Source organism: Oncorhynchus keta, chromosome 18 (assembly GCF_023373465.1).
Source record: "Oncorhynchus keta strain PuntledgeMale-10-30-2019 chromosome 18, Oket_V2, whole genome shotgun sequence".
Taxonomy (NCBI): Eukaryota; Metazoa; Chordata; class Actinopteri; order Salmoniformes; family Salmonidae; genus Oncorhynchus; species Oncorhynchus keta.
This window is the reverse complement of record NC_068438.1, coordinates 49358089-49381384: the sequence shown is the minus strand read 5'-3', so window position 1 is coordinate 49381384 and position 23296 is coordinate 49358089. Positions and strand designations below refer to the sequence as shown.

Genomic DNA, 23296 nt, shown 5'->3' with positions numbered 1-23296 from the left:
CCAGGCTCTGATCAGGCCCTACACCCAAACAAGGGCACTGCGTTCATCCGCCTCTGGCCTGCTCGCCTCCCTACAACTGAGGAAGTACAGTTCCCGCTCAGCCCAGTCAAAACTGTTCGCTGCTCTGGCCCCCCAATGGTGGAACAAACTCCCTCACGACGCCAGGACAGCGGAGTCAATCACCACCTTCCGGAGACACCTGAAACCCCACCTCTTTAAGGAATACCTAGGATAGGATAAGTAATCCTCCCCCCCCCCTTTAAGATTTAGATGCACTATTGTAAAGTGACTATTCTACTGGATGTCATAAGGTGCACCAAATTTGTAAGTCGCTCTGGATAAGAGCGTCTGCTAAATGACTTAAATGTAAATGTAATGTAAATGCTAAATGACTTAAATGTAAATGTAAATGTAATCATTAAAACATACAACAATACATCATTAAAACATACAACAATACATCATTAAAAGATACAACAATACAATACATCATTAAAACATACAACAATACAATACATCATTAAAACATACAACAATACAATACATCATTAAAACATACAACACTACAATACATCATTAAAACATACAACAATACATCATTAAAACATACTACAATACAATACATCATTAAAACATACAACAATACAATACATCATTAAAACATACAACAATACATCATTAAAACATACAACAATACAATACATCATTAAAACATACTACAATACAATACATCATTAAAACATACAACACTACAATACATCATTAAAACATACAACAATACATCATTAAAACATACTACAATACAATACATCATTAAAACATACAACACTACAATACATCATTAAAACATACAACAATACATCATTAAAACATACTACAATACAATACATCATTAAAACATACAACACTACAATACATCATTAAAACATACAACAATACATCATTAAAACATACTACAATACATCATTAAAACATACAACAATAATCACATCATTAAAACATACAACAATACAATACATCATTAAAACATACAACAATACATCATTAAAACATACAATACATATCATTAAAACATACAACACTACAATACATCATTAAAACATACAACACTACAATACATCATTAAAACATACAACAATACATCATTAAAACATACAACAATACATCATTAAAACATACTACAATACATCACATCATTAAAACATACAACACTACAATACATCATTAAAACATACAACAACATCATTAAAACATCATTAAAACATACAACAATACAATACATCATTAAAACATACTACAATACATCATTAAAACATACAACAATACATACATCATTAAAAAAACACTACAATACATCACATCATTAAAACATACAACATATCATTAAAACATACAACAATACAATACATCATTAAAACATACTACAATACAATACATCATTAAAAACTACAATACAATACATCATTAAAACATATACAATACAATACATCATTAAAACATACAACACTACAATACATCATTAAAACATACAACAATACATCATTAAAACATACTACAATACAATACATCATTAAAACATACAACACTACAATACATCATTAAAACATACAACAATACATCATTAAAACATACTACAATACAATACATCATTAAAACATACAACACTACAATACATCATTAAAACATACAACAATACATCATTAAAACATACTACAATACATCATTAAAACATACAACAATACATCACATCATTAAAACATACAACAATACAATACATCATTAAAACATACAACAATACATCATTAAAACATACAACAATACATCACATCATTAAAACATACAACACTACAATACATCATTAAAACATACAACACTACAATACATCATTAAAACATACAACAATACATCATTAAAACATACTACAATACATCACATCATTAAAACATACTACACTACAATACATCACATCATTAAAACATACAACACTACATCATTAAAACATACAACATATCATTAAAACATACAACAATACAATACATCATTAAAACATACTACAATACATCATTAAAACATACAACAATACATCACATCATTAAAACATACTACACTACAATACATCACATCATTAAAACATACAACATATCATTAAAACATACAACAATACAATACATCATTAAAACATACTACAATACATCACATCATTAAAACATACTACAATACATCACATCATTAAAACATACAACACTACAATACATCATTAAAACATACAACAATACATCATTAAAACATACTTACAATACATCATTAAAACATACAACACTACAATACATCATTAAAACATACAACAATACATCATTAAAACATACTACAATACATCATTAAAACATACAACAATACATCACATCATTAAAACATACAACAATAGGGACATCATTAAACATACAACAATACATCACATCATTAAAACAGACAACAGAGGTAAATACAGTCATTAAAACATACAACACTACAATACATCATTAAAACATACAACAATACATCATTAAAACATACAACAATACATCATTAAAACATACTACAATACATCACATCATTAAAACATACTACAATACATCACATCATTAAAACATACAACATATCATTAAAACATACAACAATACAATACATCATTAAAACATACTACAATACAATACATCTTTAAAACATACAACAATACAATATGATCCAGCCTTTAAAAAAAACATTCCCATCAAAATGTTTAATTCATTCAGGGGCACTAAAATATCTAGATGAAGCATGGATTGTAGACTATTCCATATGCCTAATGCTGTGAATGTCCTGGGGACTTTCAGTAGCAACCGCCTAGCAGACCATGTAACTGCTGGTGGTGAAGGAGACCAGACTTCAGAGGGAGTTTACCTGCTGGTGGTGAAGGAGACCAGACTACAGAGGTAAAGAGGGAGTTTACCTGCTGGTGGTGAAGGAGACCAGACTACAGAGGTAAAGAGGGAGTTTACCTGCTGGTGGTGAAGGAGACCAGACTACAGAGGTAAAGAGGGAGTTTACCTGCTGGTGGTGAAGGAGACCAGACTTCAGAGGTAAAGAGGGAGTTTACCTGCTGGTGGTGAAGGAGACCAGACTTCAGAGGTAAAGAGGGAGTTTACCTGCTGGTGGTGAAGGAGACCAGACTTCAGAGGTAAAGAGGGAGTTTACCTGCTGGTGGTGAAGGAGACCAGACTACAGAGGTAAAGAGGGAGTTTACCTGCTGGTGGTGAAGGAGACCAGACTTCAGAGGTAAAGAGGGAGTTTACCTGCTGGTGGTGAAGGAGACCAGACTACAGAGGTAAAGAGGGAGTTTACCTGCTGGTGGTGAAGGAGACCAGACTACAGAGGTAAAGAGGGAGTTTACCTGCTGGTGGTGAAGGAGACCAGACTACAGAGGTAAAGAGGGAGTTTACCCAGAAGGAGTGACTTGGTAATAAAGCTCAAGGATGCATGATAAACAGAGTCTCTGTCAGACAGAGGAGGCTGCATGATAAACAGAGTCTCTGTCAGACAGAGGAGGCTGCATGATAAACAGAGTCTCTGTCAGACAGAGGAGGCTGCATATGATAAACAGAGTCTCTGTTAGACAGAGGAGGCTGTATGATAAACAGAGTCTCTGTCAGACAGAGGAGGCTGTATGATAAACAGAGTCTCTGTCAGACAGAGGAGGCTGCATGATAAACAGAGTCCAGTCTCTGTTAGACAGAGGAGGCTGCATGATAAACAGAGTCTCTGTCAGACAGAGGAGGCTGCATGGTAAACAGAGTCCAGTCTCTGTCAGACAGAGGAGGCTGCATGATAAACAGAGTCTCTGTAAGACAGAGCAGGCTGCATGATAAACAGAGTCCAGTCTCTGTCAGACAGAGGAGGCTGCATGATAAACAGAGTCTCTGTTAGACAGAGGAGGCTGCATGATAAACAGAGTCCAGTCTCTGTCAGACAGAGGAGGCTGCATGATAAACAGAGTCCAGTCTCTGTCAGACAGAGGAGGCTGCATGATAAACAGAGTCCAGTCTCTGTAAGACAGAGGAGGCTGCATGATAAACAGAGTCCAGTCTCTGTAAGACAGAGGAGGCTGCATGATAAACAGAGTCCAGTCTCTGTCAGACAGAGGAGGCTGCATGATAAACAGAGTCCAGTCTCTGTTAGACAAAGGAGGCTGCATGATAAACAGAGTCCAGTCTCTGTCAGACAGAGGAGGCTGCATTATAAACAGAGTCCAGTCTCTGTCAGACAGAGGAGGCTGCATGATAAACAGAGTCCAGTCTCTGTTAGACAAAGGAGGCTGCATGATAAACAGAGTCCAGTCTCTGTCAGACAGAGGAGGCTGCATGATAAACAGAGTCCAGTCTCTGTCAGACAGAGGAGGCTGCATGATAAACAGAGTCCAGTCTCTGTTAGACAGAGGAGGCTGCATGATAAACAGAGTCCAGTCTCTGTCAGACAGAGGAGGCTGCATGATAAACAGTCTCTGTTAGACAGAGGAGGCTGTATGATAAACAGAGTCTCTGTTAGACAGAGGAGGCTACGTGCATATACAACAAGTTACCATAATCAATTACAGAGAGAAAAATGCTCTGAACAAGCTTCTTTTTAGTCATAAGCAGGAAGCAAGCCTTATTATGAAAATAAAAACCCAATTTCAATTGAAGCTTTGTCACAAGATTATCCACATGATCTTTAAAGGACAACTTGTCATCCAACCTCATACCTTGGTATTTGTAGGATGACACTTGTCCAATGGATAAGCCACCAGATGTGACAATGCTAAAGTTCTCTAGCTCTGGTAAAAGGTCATGGAACTTAGTTGTTTCTACATCCAAGACCAGTTTGAGACCATAAAGGGAGGCCTGCAGTGACTGAAAAGCAGTCTGCAGCTCTTCAACAGCCTGAACCAGAGAAGGAGCACATGAATATAGAACTGTATCATCTGCATATAGATGGAACTTTGCTGGTTGCATCCCATTTCCCAAATCATTGAGAACAACACAGGAGCTAAAATGGAACCCTGGGGCACACCTTTATTAATCTCTAGACAACTAGACTTGTGATTGTCAGTATATAACACATTGTGTTCTGTCAGAAAGATTAGTTCCTAAACCAATTTACTGCCCCTTCGTTGAGACCAATGTTACTGAGTCTAGCTAGCAACAATTCATGGTTAACTGAATCAAAGGCATTTGATAAATCCACAAACAGAGTAGCACAATGTTGCCTTTTTAATCAAGTGCATTAATGATGTAATTTATTACTGCCATAGCTGCAGTTGTGGTGCTGTGCCCCGATCTAAAGCCAGACTGAACCTCGCTCAGTACATTCTTTTCAATTAGGAAGTGTTTTAACTGTGAGTTCACTAGGGATTCATAGACTTTGGCCAGGATAGGGAGTTTAGAGATAGGTCGATAGTTCTTAGCATCTGAGGGATCTCCACCCTTTAGCAGTGGGAGGACATAAGCTGATTTTCAAATGCTGGGTATATAATTGGTCAAGAGACTCAAGTTGAAAATGTGAGCCACAGGTTCTGTGATAATACCAGCTGCTATCTGTAAGAGGTAGGGGGTCCAGGTTGTCTGGACCTGCAGACGTTTTAGTGTCTGTAGCCTTTAGTTCTTTATAGACCTCAGTATAAGAAACAGGCTCAAAGTTAAAATGGTTGACATGAGGGCCTATATCATAGTTAACTGTAACAGAGCTGACATTAGAGGCCTGGACCCCACCATTATCAACAACTGAACCAACAGATATTAAGTGCTTGTTAAAAAAATCTGACAATATGTGCTTTATCCTTCACTTCATTAGAACCCATTATTAAATGTTCAGGAAGGTCAGAGGATACATTAGATCCTGACACTGATTTGATTAGCTTCCAGAACTTGGTGTTTAGGTTCTCTGTGACTGCATTTAAATAGTCATCTGATTGGGACTTCCTGATCAACTCTGTGCATTTGTTTCTTAGCGCTCTGAAGGAGGCCCAGTCAACAGGAGCATTTGTATGTCTAGCTTGAGCCCAATAGATATTTCTGTTTCTAATTCATTCTGCCAAGTTATCTGAAAACCAGGCATTGTTCCTTCCACTGATTGTACATTTCTTCACAGGGGCTTATCACAAATGGACACACATTTCACATAAAAATAGTCCCAGGCAGTGTCAACATCGGGAATCAGATTCTGTTTATTTTATGGTACAGATCATGTAAGAACGCTTGTTCATCAAACTGTCTAAAATGTCTTTTAAAAATATAACGGGGTTTGGTTTTGGTCATTTTTTGTATTTCTATCACAAGCTTTTGCACAGTGATCACTGACATCATTACAGAATATCCCAGTCGATATGTATTTGTGAGGGGTATTCGTTAGCATAATGTCCAATAGTATTTGTTTGTTTGGTGCGCTTCAGAGAGCGCACTGTAGCAATCCGAGGGCGGTCTGCAGCAACCCGAGGGCGGGGCAGGTGGGCGGTTTGCAGCAACCCGAGGGCGGTCAGCCGTGGGCGGTTTGCAGCAACCCGAGGGCGGTCTGTAGAAGCCGAGGGCGGTCTGTAGCAGCCGAGGGCGGTCTGTAGAAGCCGAAAGCGGTCTGTAGAAGCCGAGAGCGGTCTGTAGCAGCCGACTACAGTGATGTGGGAGTCCTTATATATGTTCACTTTAAACGCAAGCAATTCAAAAGAGAATTTCAGAGGTGAATTTCAGAGGTGTTAAACTCGGATTTCACATAAATTGCAACCCCTCCTCCTTTTCTCATCCGATCCGTTCTAAAAAACCATGTACCCATCAATAGAAATCTAGTAATTTGACAGAGATTTTCTTTAGTCAAGTTTCTGATGAATCCATCACGTCTGCATTTTGTCATTTTGGCCCATATTTTAATCATGTCTATTTTTGGAAATAGATGTCTGACATTAACAGGCAAGTGGGAGACTGAGATATAAAAAATTAATGGTTGTTATATTCAGAATCCACCTGCACATACCAGCATTTTCTTCTGTTAACAGGATCAGGGTCATTAAAACATAACTCTTAAAACTCTGATCTCAAGGATCACACATACAAACGGACAGACTGATTGGCTACCAGCTCTACAGCAGTCTTGAAAACTGTTTTCTGCCCCTCCCATAAGATAGAATTTGTATATAATTGTCCCTCTTTCTGGGACTCACCCACAAACATGACCAAGCCTGGCCTGCTTGGGGAGTGACGGACTCCATCCTATCTGGAGGGGTGCTCTCATCTTATCTATCAATGTAGAGCCCGGTCTAACTCCACAATGTGATAGCGTGCAGGTCAGGCAGCAGGCTGTTTGCCAGCCTGCCAGCTTAGTGGAGTCTGCCAATAGCACAGTCAGTGTAGTCAGCTCAGCTAACCCCATTGAGACAATGTCTGTGCCTCGATCTAGGTTGGGAAAATCTAAACATGGCGGTGTTCTCCTGAGTAATCTCACTAAGATAAAGACCTCCTCAATCCCTGTCATTTTTTAAAGAGACTGTGATAATACCTCACAACTCAAAATAGGACTTAATGTTAGATCCCTCACTTCCAAGGCAGTCACAGTCAATAAACTAATCATGGATCTTAACCTTGATGTTATTGGCCTGACTGAAACATGGCTAAAGCCTGAAGAATACTGAGTTAAAAGAGGCCTCTCCAATGAGACACTCAAGTTTTTTAAATCCTGTATCTCTTGACACATTCATGGCCTCTAAACCTTCCAGCTGCCTACTAGATCCTATTCCAACTAAACTACTGAAAGAGCTGCTTCCTGTGCTTGGCCCTCCTATGTTGAACATAATAAACGTCTCCCTATCCTCCGGATCTGTACTAAACTCACTAAAAGTGGCAGTAATAAAGCCTATCCTGAAAAAGCCGAACCTTGACCCAGATTTTTTATTTTTTTAAACTATCGGCCTATATCGAATCTCCCATTCCTCTACAAACATTTTAGAAAATGCTGTTGCACGGCAACTCACTGCCTTCCTGAAGACAAATAATGCATACGAAATGCTCCAGTCCGGTTTCAGACCCCATCAGTCTTGAGACTGCACTGGTGAAGGTGGTAAATTACCTTTTAATGGCATCAGACCAAGGCTCTGCATCTGTCCTCCTAGACCTTAGTGCCGCCTTTGACACCATCGATCACCACATTACTTTGGAGAGATTGGAAACCCTAATTGGTCTACATGGACAACTTTTTGCCTAGTTTACACGGACAACTTCTTGCCTAGTTTACACGGACAACTTCTTGCCTAGTTTAGATCTTACCTGTCAGAAAGATTTCAGTTTGTCTCTGTGAATGATTTGTCGTCTGACTAATCCATTTTAAGTTTTGGAGTTCCTCAAGGTTCCGTTTTAGGACCACTATTGTTTTTACTATATATTCTACTTCTTGGTGATGTCATTCAGAAACACAATGTCAACTTTCAATGCTATGCGGATGACACACAGCTGTATATTTCGATGAAACACGGTGAAGCCCCAAAATTGCCCTCCCTGGAAGCCTGTGTTTCAGACATAAGGAAGTGGATGGCGGCAAACATTTGACTCTTAATTTTGGAAAAAAAAACATATGTTAGTTCTAGGTCCCAAGAAACAAAGAGATCTGCTGTTTGATCTGACACTTAATCTTGATGGTTGTACAGTCGTCTCAAAAAAAACTGTTAAGGACCCCGGCGTTACTCTGGACCCTGATCTCTCTTTTAACGAACCTATCAAGAATACTTCAAGGGCAGCTTTTATACATCTCCGTAATATTGCAAAAAATCTGAATTTTTTTTTTGTCCAAAAATGATGCAGAAAAACTCATCCATGCTTTTGTCACTTCTAGATTAGACTCTTCTGCTACCCACTCTGGCCATGTATTTATCTGGCTGGTTCCCCTCTCCACTGGGAATCTCTGCCTCTGACCATATTACGTGGGCTTAGACACTGGCTTGCAAATGCTCCTCCATGCCGTCCCTAGGAGTGGTGCATCACGTCGTGCCAGGATTTTTTCCGCTATACTTGACTTGAGTGGGTCGAGTCACTGAGGTGACCTTCCTGTCCAGTTTTGCGCCCACTCGGGCTTGTGCGGCGGAGGAAATCTTTGTGGGCTATACATAGCCTTGTTTCAGGGTAGTACTTTGGTGGTCTGCTGATATCCCTCAAGTGGTGTGGGGGCTGTGCTTTGGCAAAGTGGGTGAAGTTAGTATATCCTACCTGGTTGGCCCTGTCAGGGGGTATCATCCGACGGGCCCCCTCCCCCCCGTTTGAGCATATGCTGCAATAGTCTATAAGCCAGGGGGCTAGGGTCAGTCTGCCCTATCTGGTGAAATTCTCCTGTCTTCTCTGTCCTATACTCCCTCCTAATTTTTCTCTCTCTCTCTGTCTCTCTCTCTCTGTCTCTCTCTCTCTGTCTCTCTCTCTCTGTCTCTCTCTCTCTGTCTCTCTCTCTGTCTCTCTCTCTGTCTCTCTCTCTGTCTCTCTCTCTCTCTCTCTCTCTCTCTCTCTCTCTCCTCTACCTACCTCTCCCTACCTCTCTCCCTACCTCTCTCCCTCCCTCTGTCCGTTCGTCTTCCTGTCTGTCTTCCTGTCTGTCTTCCTGTCTGTCTTCCTGTCTGTCTTCCTGTCTGTCTTCCTGTCTGTCTTCCTGTCTGTCTTCCTGTCCGTCCGTCATGAACCAGACTTGTGGGGGTCTACAATTTTCTTTGGGCGATTTTCCCATTTCAAAAGAGGGAGTTTGAATGTCGTCCGTCCGTCCGTCTGTCTGTCTGTCTGTCTGTCTTCCTGTCTGATCAAATACAAATCTTAGAATCAACTACCAGAAGGGAACTCCTACGGTAGATACACCTATAGCTCATCTCTGTACATAGTCAATGGTAGGCTTCGAGGGGACTCCTACGGTAGATACACCTATAGCTCATCTCTGTACATAGTCAATGGTAGGCTTCGAGGGGACTCGAGTCGATATAGGACTCGTTTTACTGTGGATATAGATACTTTTGTAGCTATTTCCTCCAGCATCTTCACAAGGTCCTTTGCTGTTGTTCTGGATTTGATTTGCACTTTTCACACCAAAGTACGTTCATCTCCAGGAGACAGAATGTGTCTCCTTCCTGAGGGGTATGACGACTGCGTGGTCCCATGGTGTTTATACCTGCATACTATTGTTTGTACAGATGAATGTGGTATCTTCAGGCGTTTGGAAATTGCTAGCAAGGATGAACCAGACTTGTGGGGGTCTACAATTTTCTTTGGGCTGATTTCTTTTTGATTTTCCCATGATGTCAAGCAAAGAGGCACTGAGTTTGAAGGTAGGCCTTGAAATACATCCACAGGTACACCTCCAATTGACTCAAATGATGTCAATTAGCATATCAGAAGCTTCTAAAGCCATGACATCATTTTCTGGAATTTTCCAAGCTGTTTAAAGGCACAATCAACTTAGTGTATGTTAACTTCTGACCCACTGGAATTGTGACACAGTGAATTATAAGTGAAATGATCGGTCTGGAAACAATTGTTGGAAAGAATTACGTGTGTCATGTACAGAGTTTTAAAGACTCCAACCTAAGTGTATGTAAACTAGTTTTAATGACTCCAACCTAAGTGTATGTAAACTAGTTTTAATGACTCCAACCTAAGTGTATGTAAACTAGTTTTAATGACTCCAACCTAAGTGTATGTAAACTAGTTTTAATGACTCCAACCTAAGTGTATGTAAACTAGTTTTAATGACTCCAACCTAAGTGTAAAAACTAGTTTTAATGACTAACCTAAGTGTATGTAAACTAGTTTTAATGACTCCAACCTAAGTGTATGTAAACTAGTTTTAATGACTCCCAACCTAAGTGTATGTAAACTAGTTTTAATGACTCCAACCTAAGTGTATGTAAACTAGTTTTAATGACTCCAACCTAAGTGTATGTAAACTAGTTTTAATGACTCCAACCTAAGTGTATGTAAACTAGTTTTAATGACTCCAACCTAAGTGTATGTAAACTAGTTTTAATGACTCCAACCTAAGTGTATGTAAACTAGTTTTAATGACTCCAACCTAAGTGTATGTAAACTAGTTTTAATGACTCCAACCTAAGTGTATGTAAACTAGTTTTAATGACTCCAACCTAAGTGTATGTAAACTAGTTTTAATGACTCCAACCTAAGTGTATGTAAACTAGTTTTAATGACTCCAACCTAAGTGTATGTAAACTAGTTTTAATGACTCCAACCTAAGTGTATGTAAACTAGTTTTAATGACTCCAACCTAAGTGTATCTAAACTAGTTTTAATGACTCCAACCTAAGTGTATGTAAACTAGTTTTAATGACTCCAACCTAAGTGTATGTAAACTAGTTTTAATGACTCCAACCTAAGTGTATGTAAACTAGTTTTAATGACTCCAACCTAAGTGTATGTAAACTAGTTTTAATGACTCCAACCTAAGTGTATCTAAACTAGTTTTAATGACTCCAACCTAAGTGTATGTAAACTAGTTTTAATGACTCCAACCTAGTTTTAAGTGTATGTAAACTAGTTTTAATGACTCCAACCTAAGTGTATGTAAACTAGTTTTAATGACTCCTAACCTAAGTGTATGTAAACTAGTTTTAATGACTCCAACCTAAGTGTATCTAAACTAGTTTTAATGACTCCAACCTAAGTGTATGTAAACTAGTTTTAATGACTCCAACCTAAGTGGATGTAAACTAGTTTTAATGACTCCAACCTAAGTGTATGTAAACTAGTTTTAATGACTCCAACCTAAGTGTATGGAAACTAGTTTTAATGACTCCCAAGCTAAGTGTATGTAAACGAGTTTTAATGACTCCTAACCTAAGTGTATGTAAACTAGTTAATGACTCCCAACCTAAGTGTATGTAAACTAGTTTTAATGACTCCAACCTAAGTGGATGTAAACTAGTTTTAATGACTCCAACCTAAGTGTATCTAAACTAGTTTTAATGACTCCAACCTAAGTGGATGTAAACTAGTTTTAATGACTCCAACCTAAGTGTATGTAAACGAGTTTTAATGACTCCAACCTAAGTGTATGTAAACTAGTGTTAATGACTCCAACCTCAGTGTATGTAAACTAGTTTTAATGACTCCAACCTAAGTGTATGTAAACTAGTTTTAATGACTCCAACCTAAGTGTATGTAAACTAGTTTTAATGACTCCCAACCTAAGTGTATGTAAACTAGTTTTAATGACTCCCAACCTAAGTGTATGTAAACTAGTGTTAATGACTCCAACCTCAGTGTATGTAAACTAGTTTTAATGACTCCAACCTAAGTGTATGTAAACTAGTTTTAATGACTCCAACCTAAGTGTATGTAAACTAGTTTTAATGACTCCAACCTAAGTGTATGTAAACTAGTTTTAATGACTCCAACCTAAGTGTATGTAAACTAGTTTTAATGACTCCAACCTAAGTGGATGTAAACTAGTTTTAATGACTCCTAACCTAAGTGTATGTAAACTAGTTTTAATGACTCCAACCTAAGTGTATGTAAACTAGTTTTAATGACTCCAACCTAAGTGGATGTAAACTAGTTTTAATGACTCCAACCTAAGTGTATGTAAACTAGTTTTAATGACTCCAACCTAAGTGTATGTAAACTAGTTTTAATGACTCCCAACCTAAGTGTATGTAAACTAGTTTTAATGACTCCCAACCTAAGTGTATGTAAACTAGTTTTAATGACTCCAACCTAAGTGTATGTAAACTAGTTTTAATGACTCCAACCTAAGTGTATGTAAACTAGTTTTAATGACTCCCAACCTAAGTGTATGTAAACTAGTTTTAATGACTCCAACCTAAGTGTATGTAAACTAGTTTTAATGACTCCAACCTAAGTGTATGTAAACTAGTTTTAATGACTCCCAACCTAAGTGTATGTAAACTAGTTTTAATGACTCCAACCTAAGTGTATGTAAACTAGTTTTAATGACTCCCAACCTAAGTGTATGTAAACTAGTTTTAATGACTCCAACCTAAGTGTATGTAAACTAGTTTTAATGACTCCCAACCTAAGTGTATGTAAACTAGTTTTAATGACTCCAACCTAAGTGTATGTAAACTAGTTTTAATGACTCCCAACCTAAGTGTATGTAAACTAGTTTTAATGACTCCAACCTAAGTGTATGTAAACTAGTTTTAATGACTCCAACCTAAGTGTATGTAAACTAGTTTTAATGACTCCAACCTAAGTGTATGTAAACTAGTTTTAATGACTCCAACCTAAGTGTATGTAAACTTCCAACAAGGAACTGTATATGTAGTCAGATAAAACATGTAATAGGCTTGTTGCTTAGTCTTATTACAGGTCGCATTTGAGGTAAATACAGTATAATAGATGTAATGTAAATCTTATGTTTGTGCGCATCAGATCGTACACAGATCATATATTAGCATAATGGTAATTTTCTAACGAACAACTTGGTTGGTTTCATTCGAGTGACTGATTGATTGTACATGGGAGGAATTCTCACAATCACTGTATAAGCAATTTGGCAGTACGCCCAGAACATTGCTCTGGGAACTAAAATTAGTATCTCAGTTTCAAGGTCTCAGCTTTGAGAGAAGAAGCCTCGTGAGCTATCGGTCAGTCACATGCAGAAATCAACGTTAATAATGAATAATGTAAATCATGCCTATATAACTTGTCTGTGTAGCTGTACATAAGAGAACTGAAGGCATCACCCTGGGGGGGCTTCTGCCCGACTTGTACTGTGTGTGCAGTGTTTGTTGTAACCCCTCCAGTTAACTGATAGTAACGAGTGATTCATTTAATACTGACTTCAGGTTTCGCTTGAATTTACACCACGTAAACATTTGAACCGATATTACCGCTCTACACACCTCCATGTAGTGTACTACTGACAGGTGACACCTCTTCAGTCATTGTCAAACACATGCAAGGCATGATTTCCTCCCTTGTGAAAAACAATTAAGAACTTAATGACACACATACACACTCCACACCTTTGGTAGGATCTGGTCTTAACTCCATTCTCTATAGACCGCCAGTGATTAAATAAGATGAAGGCAGTGAGATGTGAAAGAATGGATGAAGGAGTGTGAAAGGAAAGAGGCATGAAGGGAGGTGAGAACAAATAGATTGAAGGATCAAGTGAGCAGGGAAAATAATTGATTGGATTTATATAAAGCACTTTTCTACCGACTGAGGGACTTTTACATAGTAGAGGGGTTAAACTCACCTCATCCACCACCAATGTCCAACCATTTTGTGCCAGAACGCTCACCACTCATCAGCTATCAGGTGGAGAGTTCATATATGCCAATTAGGAGGATGCTTAGGGGGCCATGGTGGAATGGGGCCAGGTTGGGAATTTAGCCACGGCACTAGGGTTAACAGCCGTACTCTTGTGAAAAGTGCCATGGCACGTCTGCTAAATGACTTAAATGTAAATGCAGGACAATGTCCCCAATCACTGCCCTGGGATTGCCTTAGACCAGAGGAAAGAGTGCCCCCTACTGGACTTCCAACACCATCCCCAGCAGCATCTGGTCTCCCATCCAGAGATCAACCAGGACCAACCCCCCCAAGCCAGCAGTGGGATGCAGAGTGGTATGCTGCTGACATAAGGGGATGAAAGAACAGAGGGAATGATCAAGTGAGGCGGGAAAGAGGAGGGAGTAAGGAATGGGGGAGGTGGGTAAGAGAAGGGAGTGAGGGATGAGGGGAGATGGGTAAGAGAAGGGAGTGAGGGATGAGGGGAGATGGGTAAGAAAGGGGAGTGAGTGATGAGGGAGGTGGGAAAGAGGAGGGAGTGAGGGATGAGGGGAGGTGGGAAAGAGAAGGGAGTGAGGGATGAGGGGAGATGGGTAAGAGAAGGGAGTAAGGAATGGGGGAGGTGGGTAAGAGAAGGGAGTGAGGGATGAGGGGAGATGGGTAAGAGAAGGGAGTGAGGGATGAGGGGAGATGGGTAAGAAAGGGGAGTGAGTGATGAGGGAGGTGGGAAAGAGGAGGGAGTGAGGGATGAGGGGAGGTGGGAAAGAGGAAGGAGTGAGGGTTGAGGAGAGGTGGGAAAGAGAAGGGAGTGAGGGATGAGGGGAGATGGGTAAGAGAAGGGAGTGAGTGATGAGGGAGGTGGGAAAGAGGAGGGAGTGAGGGATGAGGGGAGGTGGGAAAGAGGAAGGAGTGAGGAATGGGGGAGGTGGGTAAGAGGAGGGAGTGAGGGATGAGGGGAGGTGGGAAAGAGGAGGGAGTGAGGGATGAGGGGAGATGGGTAAACACAGGGAGTGAGGGATTAGGGGAGGTGTGTGAGAGGAGGGAGTGAGGGATTAGGGGAGGTGTGTGAGAGGAGGGAGTGAGGGATGAGGGGAGGTGGGAAAGAGGATGGAGTGAGGGATGAGGGGAGGTGGGAAAGAGAAGGGAGTGAGGGATAGAGGGAGGTGGGAAAGAGAAGGGAGTGAGGGATAGAGGGAGGTGGGAAAGAGGAGGGAGTGAGGGATGAGGGGAGGTGGGAAAGAGAAGGGAGTGAGGGATGAGGGGAGGTGGGAAAGAGAAGGGAGTGAGGGATAGAGGGAGGTGGGAAAGAGGATGGAGTGAGGGATGAGGGGAGGTGGGAAAGAGAAGGGAGTGAGGGATAGAGGGAGGTGGGAAAGAGAAGGGAGTGAGGGATGAGGGGAGGTGGGAAAGAGAAGGGAGTGAGGGATAGAGGGAGGTGGGAAAGAGGATGGAGTGAGGGATGAGGGGAGGTGGGAAAGAGAAGGGAGTGAGGGATAGAGGGAATACTCCATTATAAAGTGGCTTGCTTCACTCACCTCTTTGAACATGTTCATGAATCGTGCTCCGAAGCGCCAGGGTTTGTGTCTGTGGCACTGCAGTGAGCTGACAGTGATCTGAGTGGAGAGCTGGGAGGCTGCTGCCACCATGTACACAGCATCATACATCAACGCTGCCTCAGTCTGGAAGAGATGTGTTTAAAAAAAAAAGTTGGCTTTAATTGATCTCAATAGTGTACGGCAGGAGTAGGCAACCCCGGTCCTGGAGGACCACAGGCACGGCACGATTTTGATTTACAGAGCCTTCAGAAAGTATTCATACCCCTTGACTTATTCCACATTTTGTTGTGCTACAGCCTGAATTCAAAATGGATTAAATATATTGTTTCCTCGCCCATCTACATACAATACCCCATAATGACAAAGTGAAAATGTGGTTTTAGATTATTTATTTTTTTATTGATTGAAAATGAAATACAGAAGTATCTCATTTACATAAGTATTCACATCAATATATGTTAGAATCACCTTTGCTGTTACTAGGCCATGCAGGAACATTGAATGTCGTCTTGGTAAGCAACTCCAGTGTATATTTGTGTTTTAGGTTATTGTCCTACTAAAAGGTGAATTAATCTCCCAGAGTCTGGTGGAAAGCAGCCTGAACCAGGTTTTTCTCTAGGATTTTGCCTGTCCTTAGCTCCATTCTGTTTCTTTTTTATCCTGAAAACTCCCCAGTCCTTAACGATTACAAGCATACCCACAACATGATGCAGTGAGCATTGCAAAATAAAATTTGAAATCTATGTTATTCAATTATTGCACCAACGAGCGTCTGCGTTGCCAGGAGGGTTCTATTTCTGATGCAGATCACGCTGCAAGTCCTGCCTCTCCCATCTCCTCATTGGTTTATAGAAGCAAGTACCCACATGCCATCACGCCCAATTTTTCAGTTTTTGATTTGTTAAAAAAGTTTGAAATATCCAATAAATGTCATTCCACTTCATGATTGTGTCCCACTTGTTGTTGATTCTTCACAAAAACATACAGTTTTATATCTTTATGTTTGAAGCCTGAAATGTGGCAAAAGGTCGCAAAGTTCAAGGGGGCCGAATACTTTCGCAAGGCACTGTAGATGGTTAAATAAAGGTGAAATAAAAAAATACAAACATGATTTCGGATTGGTTTGCCGTGTAGCTTCTGTCTATAACATGAGCTGGTCAGTATGTTAGGTAATTAGGTAAGTAGGTAATCCTTGTTTTTTTTTTAGATATCACATAGTTGAACTGCATAATTGTTGTACTCCACTTTCTGGAGGACCGAAATCAGTTGAATTGGAGTTTTATTGCAAATATGCAGACGGACTCGGAAAGAGAACACACTGAAGACTGTTGTATAAAACACCGCAGTACATCTTCAAACTAAGGGCAACCGTGACAGAGAGGGAAAAGCATCCGTCCATGTATACGGGTAAAATTATCTAGTTAGCTACATTTTCAGATATTAGAAGTTTCTAATTTTGTCAGAAAGGTGTTTTCATTTCACGTTAAAGTGTACTGTTAGCTAGCTAGCTAACGTTACGTGTATGATCTATGTAGTAATATTATTTGTATCTCAGAGGTATTTGCATTGCTAGCTATGGCCAGGTCGCAGTTGCAAATGAGAACTTGTTCTCAACTAGCCTACCTGGTTAAATAAAGGTGAAATAAAAATACAAATAAATAAATAAAAATGTTAGTTAGCTAACATTGAACCTGGTTCAATAGCAACCTGCAGATAGGTAGTAACGTTATGAGTTGGGATTATGGTTCATTGTTTAGCTAGCTAGCTAGCTACATGTCTTAACAAAAGACTCCACTATGAAAGTAACTATTTCAAAATAATGTTTATGATGTCACTACGACAAATGTTGACAGATGTAGCTGGTAAATTCGCTCTGGCTATCTACTCAGATTTCAGAGCACTCTCGTCTGAGTGTGCTAGTGCACAGAATAACTGGCGAATTTAAGAACGCTTAACACCCGTTGAATATGACCGGTGTCAGTAAACGTTGGCAAAAAAGCATAATAAAATTATTGCTGACAGTACAGTTGCAGTCACCAATGCTCTGGATAACATAAAAACAGCCTAACCAACTCTGCTAGGGGGAGTAAAATGTTCAGAGTGAGGTGTTCTCTCATTTGTGTCTGGAAGTAGCTAGCAAGCTAGCCAAGGTTAGCCAGTTAGCTTGGGTGCGTGACTGTTGTTGTTCGGTCAGAACGCTCAGATCAATCCTACTCCTCGGCCAGAGCGTCCAGCGTGCGCTCTGAACGCTCTGAGAGCGAAACGCTCAGAATTTACGAACAGACAATCTGACAACGCTTTGAGTTAACCAATGCCCAGAGCACACTCTGGCACTCCAGAATAAATTGACGAACACACACGTACAATAAACCAGCCTTTAGTCTTGAACTCTTTGGTTGTTTCGTACACGGCCTCACATGTGAATCCTTAAAGAGATGGGTGGGGCTAAAGCTTAAGATGGTGTGAAAGATGTTGAATGGGTGTAGACAAAGAAGAGCTCTCCAGTAGGTACCAAAACATTCAAGGTGCATTTTCTCAAAAGTGAGGTTACAAGTTTATCAACTTTCAAAGCAAAATTACTTTCCAATTGTTCCTCAACTGTAGTGTGTGATCTACCATTTTCTAGCTCTGAGTCTGTACTTTAATCCAATGAAAAAAACACCATTTCAAATTTTGCTACATAAGCCCGAATCAAGCCGGTCGGTAACATATTAAATGTAATACTTCTCAACAAAATTCCATATTTTGGTCGCATTAACCTTGGTCAACATTTGGCCAACGTACCGTCATCATGCCATCCAGCATGCCCGTCTCTGGTTTGGGCGGGGCTTGCTGGCGCTCCATGGACCACTTGTCAACCACGGAGGCGACCTGGGGGTTGTCTATGTTGAGGAGGCGGAACCCGGTCATGTTCACACCGCTGTACCTGTACGGCTCCAGGTCCAGAGCAAATAGGTCCTGAAGAGGAAGAAACACCTGGAGTTTAGTAACAAACAGGTCCTGAAGAAGGAGAAACACCTGAAGTTTAGTAACAGGCAGGTCCTGAAGAAGGAGAAACACCTGGAGTTTAGTAACAAACAGGTCCTGAAGAAGGAGAAACACCTGGAGTTTAGTAACAAACAGGTCCTGAAGAAGGAGAAACACCTGGAGTTTAGTAACAAACAGGTCCTGAAGAAGGAGAAACACCTGGAGTTTAGTAACAAACAGGTCCTGAAGAAGGAGAAACACCTGGAGTTTAGTAACAAACAGGTCCTGAAGAAGGAGAAACACCTGGAGTTTAGTAACAAACAGGTCCTGAAGAAGGAGAAACACCTGGAGTTTAGTAACAAACAGGTCCTGAAGAAGGAGAAACACCTGGAGTTTAGTAACAAACAGGTCCTGAAGAAGGAGAAACACCTGGAGTTTAGTAACAAACAGGTCCTGAAGAAGGAGAAACACCTGGAGTTTAGTAACAAACAGGTCCTGAAGAAGGAGAAACACCTGGAGTTTAGTAACAAACAGGTCCTGAAGAAGGAGAAACACCTGGAGTTTAGTAACAAACAGGTCCTGAAGAAGGAGAAACACCTGGAGTTTAGTAACAAACAGGTCCTGAAGAAGGAGAAACACCTGGAGTTTAGTAACAAACAGGTCCTGAAGAAGGAGAAACACCTGTAGTTTAGTAACAAGCAGGTCCTGAAGAAGGAGAAACACCTGGAGTTTAGTAACAAACAGGTCCTGAAGAAGGAGAAACACCTGGAGTTTAGTAACAAACAGGTCCTGAAGAAGGAGAAACACCTGGAGTTTAGTAACAAGCAGGTCCTGAAGAAGGAAAAACACCTGGAGTTAGTAACTAGCTATTTTCTGTGTGGTCAGTCAGTGGCACAAGGTTAAATAACATGATCAGGGTAAACTCCAGACTCCTATAACCCTCAAAACGATTGACCTTTCAGCCCTATCAATAATCCTCAAAAGATTGACCTTTCAGCACTATCAATAATCCTCAAAATGATGGACCTTTCACCCCTACCTATAATCCTCAAAACAATTGACCCTTCACCCCTACCTATAATCCTCAAAACAAATTGACCAAATTGATATACTCAGAGAGACTCCAAACAATGGGAGAAGAATGTAATATGTAATACCATGGCATTTGAGAAAAGTACACATATTAATATTCCGTTAGATCTCAACACTGTGTTCACCAGCAGTCTTAATATTACCCGTGTCTAGATACCCGTGTCTAGATACCCGTGTCTAGAGACCCGTGTCTGGAGACCTGTGTCTAGATACCCGTGTCTAGATACCCGTGTCTAGAGACCCGTGTCTGGAGACCTGTGTCTAGATACCCGTGTCTAGAGACCCGTGTTTAGATACCCGTGTCTGGATACCCGTGTCTAGATACCCGTGTCTGGATACCCATGTCTAGAGACCCGTGTCTAGATACCCGTGCCTGGATACCCGTGTCTAGATACCCGTGTCTGGATACCCATGTCTAGAGACCCGTGTCTAGATACCCGTGCCTGGATACCCGTGTCTAGATACCCGTGTCTAGATACCCGTGTCTAGATACCCGTGTTTGGATACCCGTGTCTGGATACCCGTGTCTAGAGACCCGTGTCTGGATACCCGTGTTTGGATACCCGTGTCTGGATACCCGTGTCTGGATACCCGTGTCTAGAGACCCTACCCGTGTTTGGATACCCGTGTCTGGATACCCGTGTTTGGATACCCGTGTCTGGATACCCATGTCTAGATACCCGTGTCTGGATACCCATGTCTAGATACCCGTGTCTGGATACCCGTGTCTGGATACCCGTGTCTAGAGACCCGTGTCTAGATACCCGTGTTTGGATACCCGTGTCTGGATACCCATGTCTAGATACCCGTGTCTGGATACCCGTGTCTGGATACCCGTGTCTAGAGACCCGTGTCTGGATACCCGTGTCTAGAGACCCGTGTCTGGATACCCGTGTCTAGAGACCCGTGTCTGGATACCCGTGTCTAGAGACCCGTGTCTGGATACCCGTGTCTAGATACCCGTGTCTGGATACCCGTGTCTGGATACCCGTGTCTAGATACCCGTGTCTGGATACCCGTGTCTGGATACCCGTGTCTGGATACCCGTGTCTAGATACCCGTGTCTGGATACCCGTGTCTAGAGACCCGTGTCTAGATACCCGTGTCTAGAGACCCGTGTCTAGAGACCCGTGTCTGGATACCCGTGTCTAGATACCCGTGTCTAGAGACCCGTGTCTAGATACCCGTGTCTGGATACCCGTGTCTAGATACCCGTGTCTAGATACCCGTGTCTAGATACCCGTGTCTGGATACCCGTGTCTAGAGACCCGTGTCTAGAGACCCGTGTCTAGATACCCGTGTCTGGATACCCGTGTCTAGAGACCCATGTCTAGAGACCCGTGTTTGGATACCCGTGTCTGGATACCCGTACTTCAGGTCTAAATTGTAAGGATTTGGGTTATTTGAAAAAATGACATTTTATTGTATGTGACATTTCTACAAATGTAGTATGCTTTAAATGCCAGTATTTCCTACTCATTTAGGCTTTTCATCTAGTAGAATTCTCTGCACACTATCGAAGAAGAGAATCGTATTTCCGAAACCCACGTGTTTTGACAACAGCTGATAATCAGCTGAGGGGGACCAAAATGAACCAATGGCAGGAATCAATGCAATTGCACATTTAGATGAGGTTGTCACGCCCTGACCTTAGAGAGACGTTTTATTTCTCTATTTGGTGAGGTCAGGGTGTGATTTGGGTGGGCATTCTATGTTTTCTATTTCTTTGTTTTTGTCCGAGTGTGGTTCCCAATCAGAGGCAGTTGTATATCGTTGTCTCTGATTGGGAATCATACTTAGGCTGCCTTTTTTCCCACTTAATGTTGTGGGTTTTTTTTGTGAAGGTTTCACTCCTATTAAAGATGTGGAACTACATGACACGCTGAGCCTTGGTTCATTTATGACAGGGAGTTTGAAGACAGCGAACGTGACAGAGGTATTTTCAGTAGCAGGAGACAAGTACTCTGGGTATATATATATATATATATTTTTTTTTTTTACCTTTATTTTACTAGGCAAGTCAGTTAAGAACAAATTCTTATTTTCAATGACGGCCTAGGAACAGTGGGTTAACTGCCTGTTCAGGGGCAGAACGACAGCTCGGGGATTCGAACTTGCAACCTTTCGGTTACTAGTCCAACACTCTAACCACTAGGCTACCCTGCCGCCCCAGACAAGGGTATCTAGACACAGGTTTTTACTTACTGCATTCGTTTTGACCAAAAAGTACGTTCTAAATGGTATGTATTACGATGAATACGATTAGTACACCGTGTGCCGTTTAGACATACGGCCTGAATCAAAGTAATAAAACAATGTTCTTACCAGAGTAGTGAAGAAGAAGTGGTAATACTCAGTCATCATCCCCATGGACATGATCTGTATAGGAGAGACAGAGAGGATGAGTTCCAAAGGGCACCCTATTCCCTATATAGTGCACTACTTTTGACCAGGACACACAGGGCTTTGGTTTAAAAAGAAGTATACTATATAGCAAATAGGATTCCATTTGGGACCGAAGAGATAGACAGAGCTCAGCTCACACACCGCTAGTGTTCTGCCCAAGCCAGCACAAATCACATTTACTAGCTTAAACTCCATCCATCCATAACTATAGCCATACCCCTGGGCCCACTGCAAATTACACACTTCCTCCGTTTCTAGCAGGGGCTCATTTTGTTTGGTATGCACGCTGTGCATTTAGGTGACTGTATGAGTAATAAATGTCTCAATTGGTACACATTTGTGTGGTGTTTCCATTCAATCTGTTTCACAGCTACTGGTTTTAAATGTGTGTGTCTGAATAGAAACAAGCTCAATTTGGCATTGGAAATGAACATACTGTAGGATTTCTGCAGGGGATAGAAAATCGACTAATCTGTATGGCCACAAAATCCAAACTGGAATTGTGTTTAAGAGGAAAGGAGATGAAAGGAGAGGAAGGGAGAGGAAAGGAAAGGAATGGAAAAGAAAATAAAAGAAAGGAAAGGAAAGGAAAGGAAAGGAAAGGAAAGGAAAGGAGAGGACAGCAGAGGAAAGGAGAGGAGAGGAAAGGAAAAGAGAAGAAAGGAGAAGAAAGGAGAGGAAAAAAGAGGAGAGGAAAGGAGAAGAAATTATAGGAAATGAGAGGAGAGGAAAGGAGAAGAAAGGATAGGAGGGTAGAGGTAAGGAGAAGAAATTATAGGAAAGGAGAGGAGAGGAAAGGAGAGGAGAGGAAAGGAGAAGAAAGGAGAGGAAAGGAGAGGAGAAGAAAGGAGAGGAAAGGAGAGGAGAGGAAAGGAGAAGAAATTATAGGAAAGGAGAGGAGAAGAGAAGAAAGGATAGGAAAGGAAAGGAAAGGAAAGGAAAGGAGAGGAGAGGAGAGGAGATGAAAGGAAAGGAAAAGAGATGAGAGGAGAGGAAAAGAGA

The 23296-nt window shown here is 41.0% G+C and overlaps 1 protein-coding gene across 1 annotated transcript in view; it reads right to left on the bottom strand.

Moving 5' to 3' along the window:
- LOC118379933 (glutamate receptor ionotropic, kainate 1) overlaps positions 1-23296 on the bottom strand; it is a 162374-nt gene that overhangs the window by 51374 nt on the left and 87704 nt on the right. The window contains exons 6-8 of the mRNA XM_052468700.1: positions 22214-22267; positions 18614-18787; positions 15809-15952 (exon numbers count right to left, since the gene is read on the bottom strand). Of these exons, the coding sequence (XP_052324660.1) occupies positions 15809-15952; positions 18614-18787; positions 22214-22267 (372 nt within the window). The remainder of the gene's footprint in view (positions 1-15808; positions 15953-18613; positions 18788-22213; positions 22268-23296) is intronic.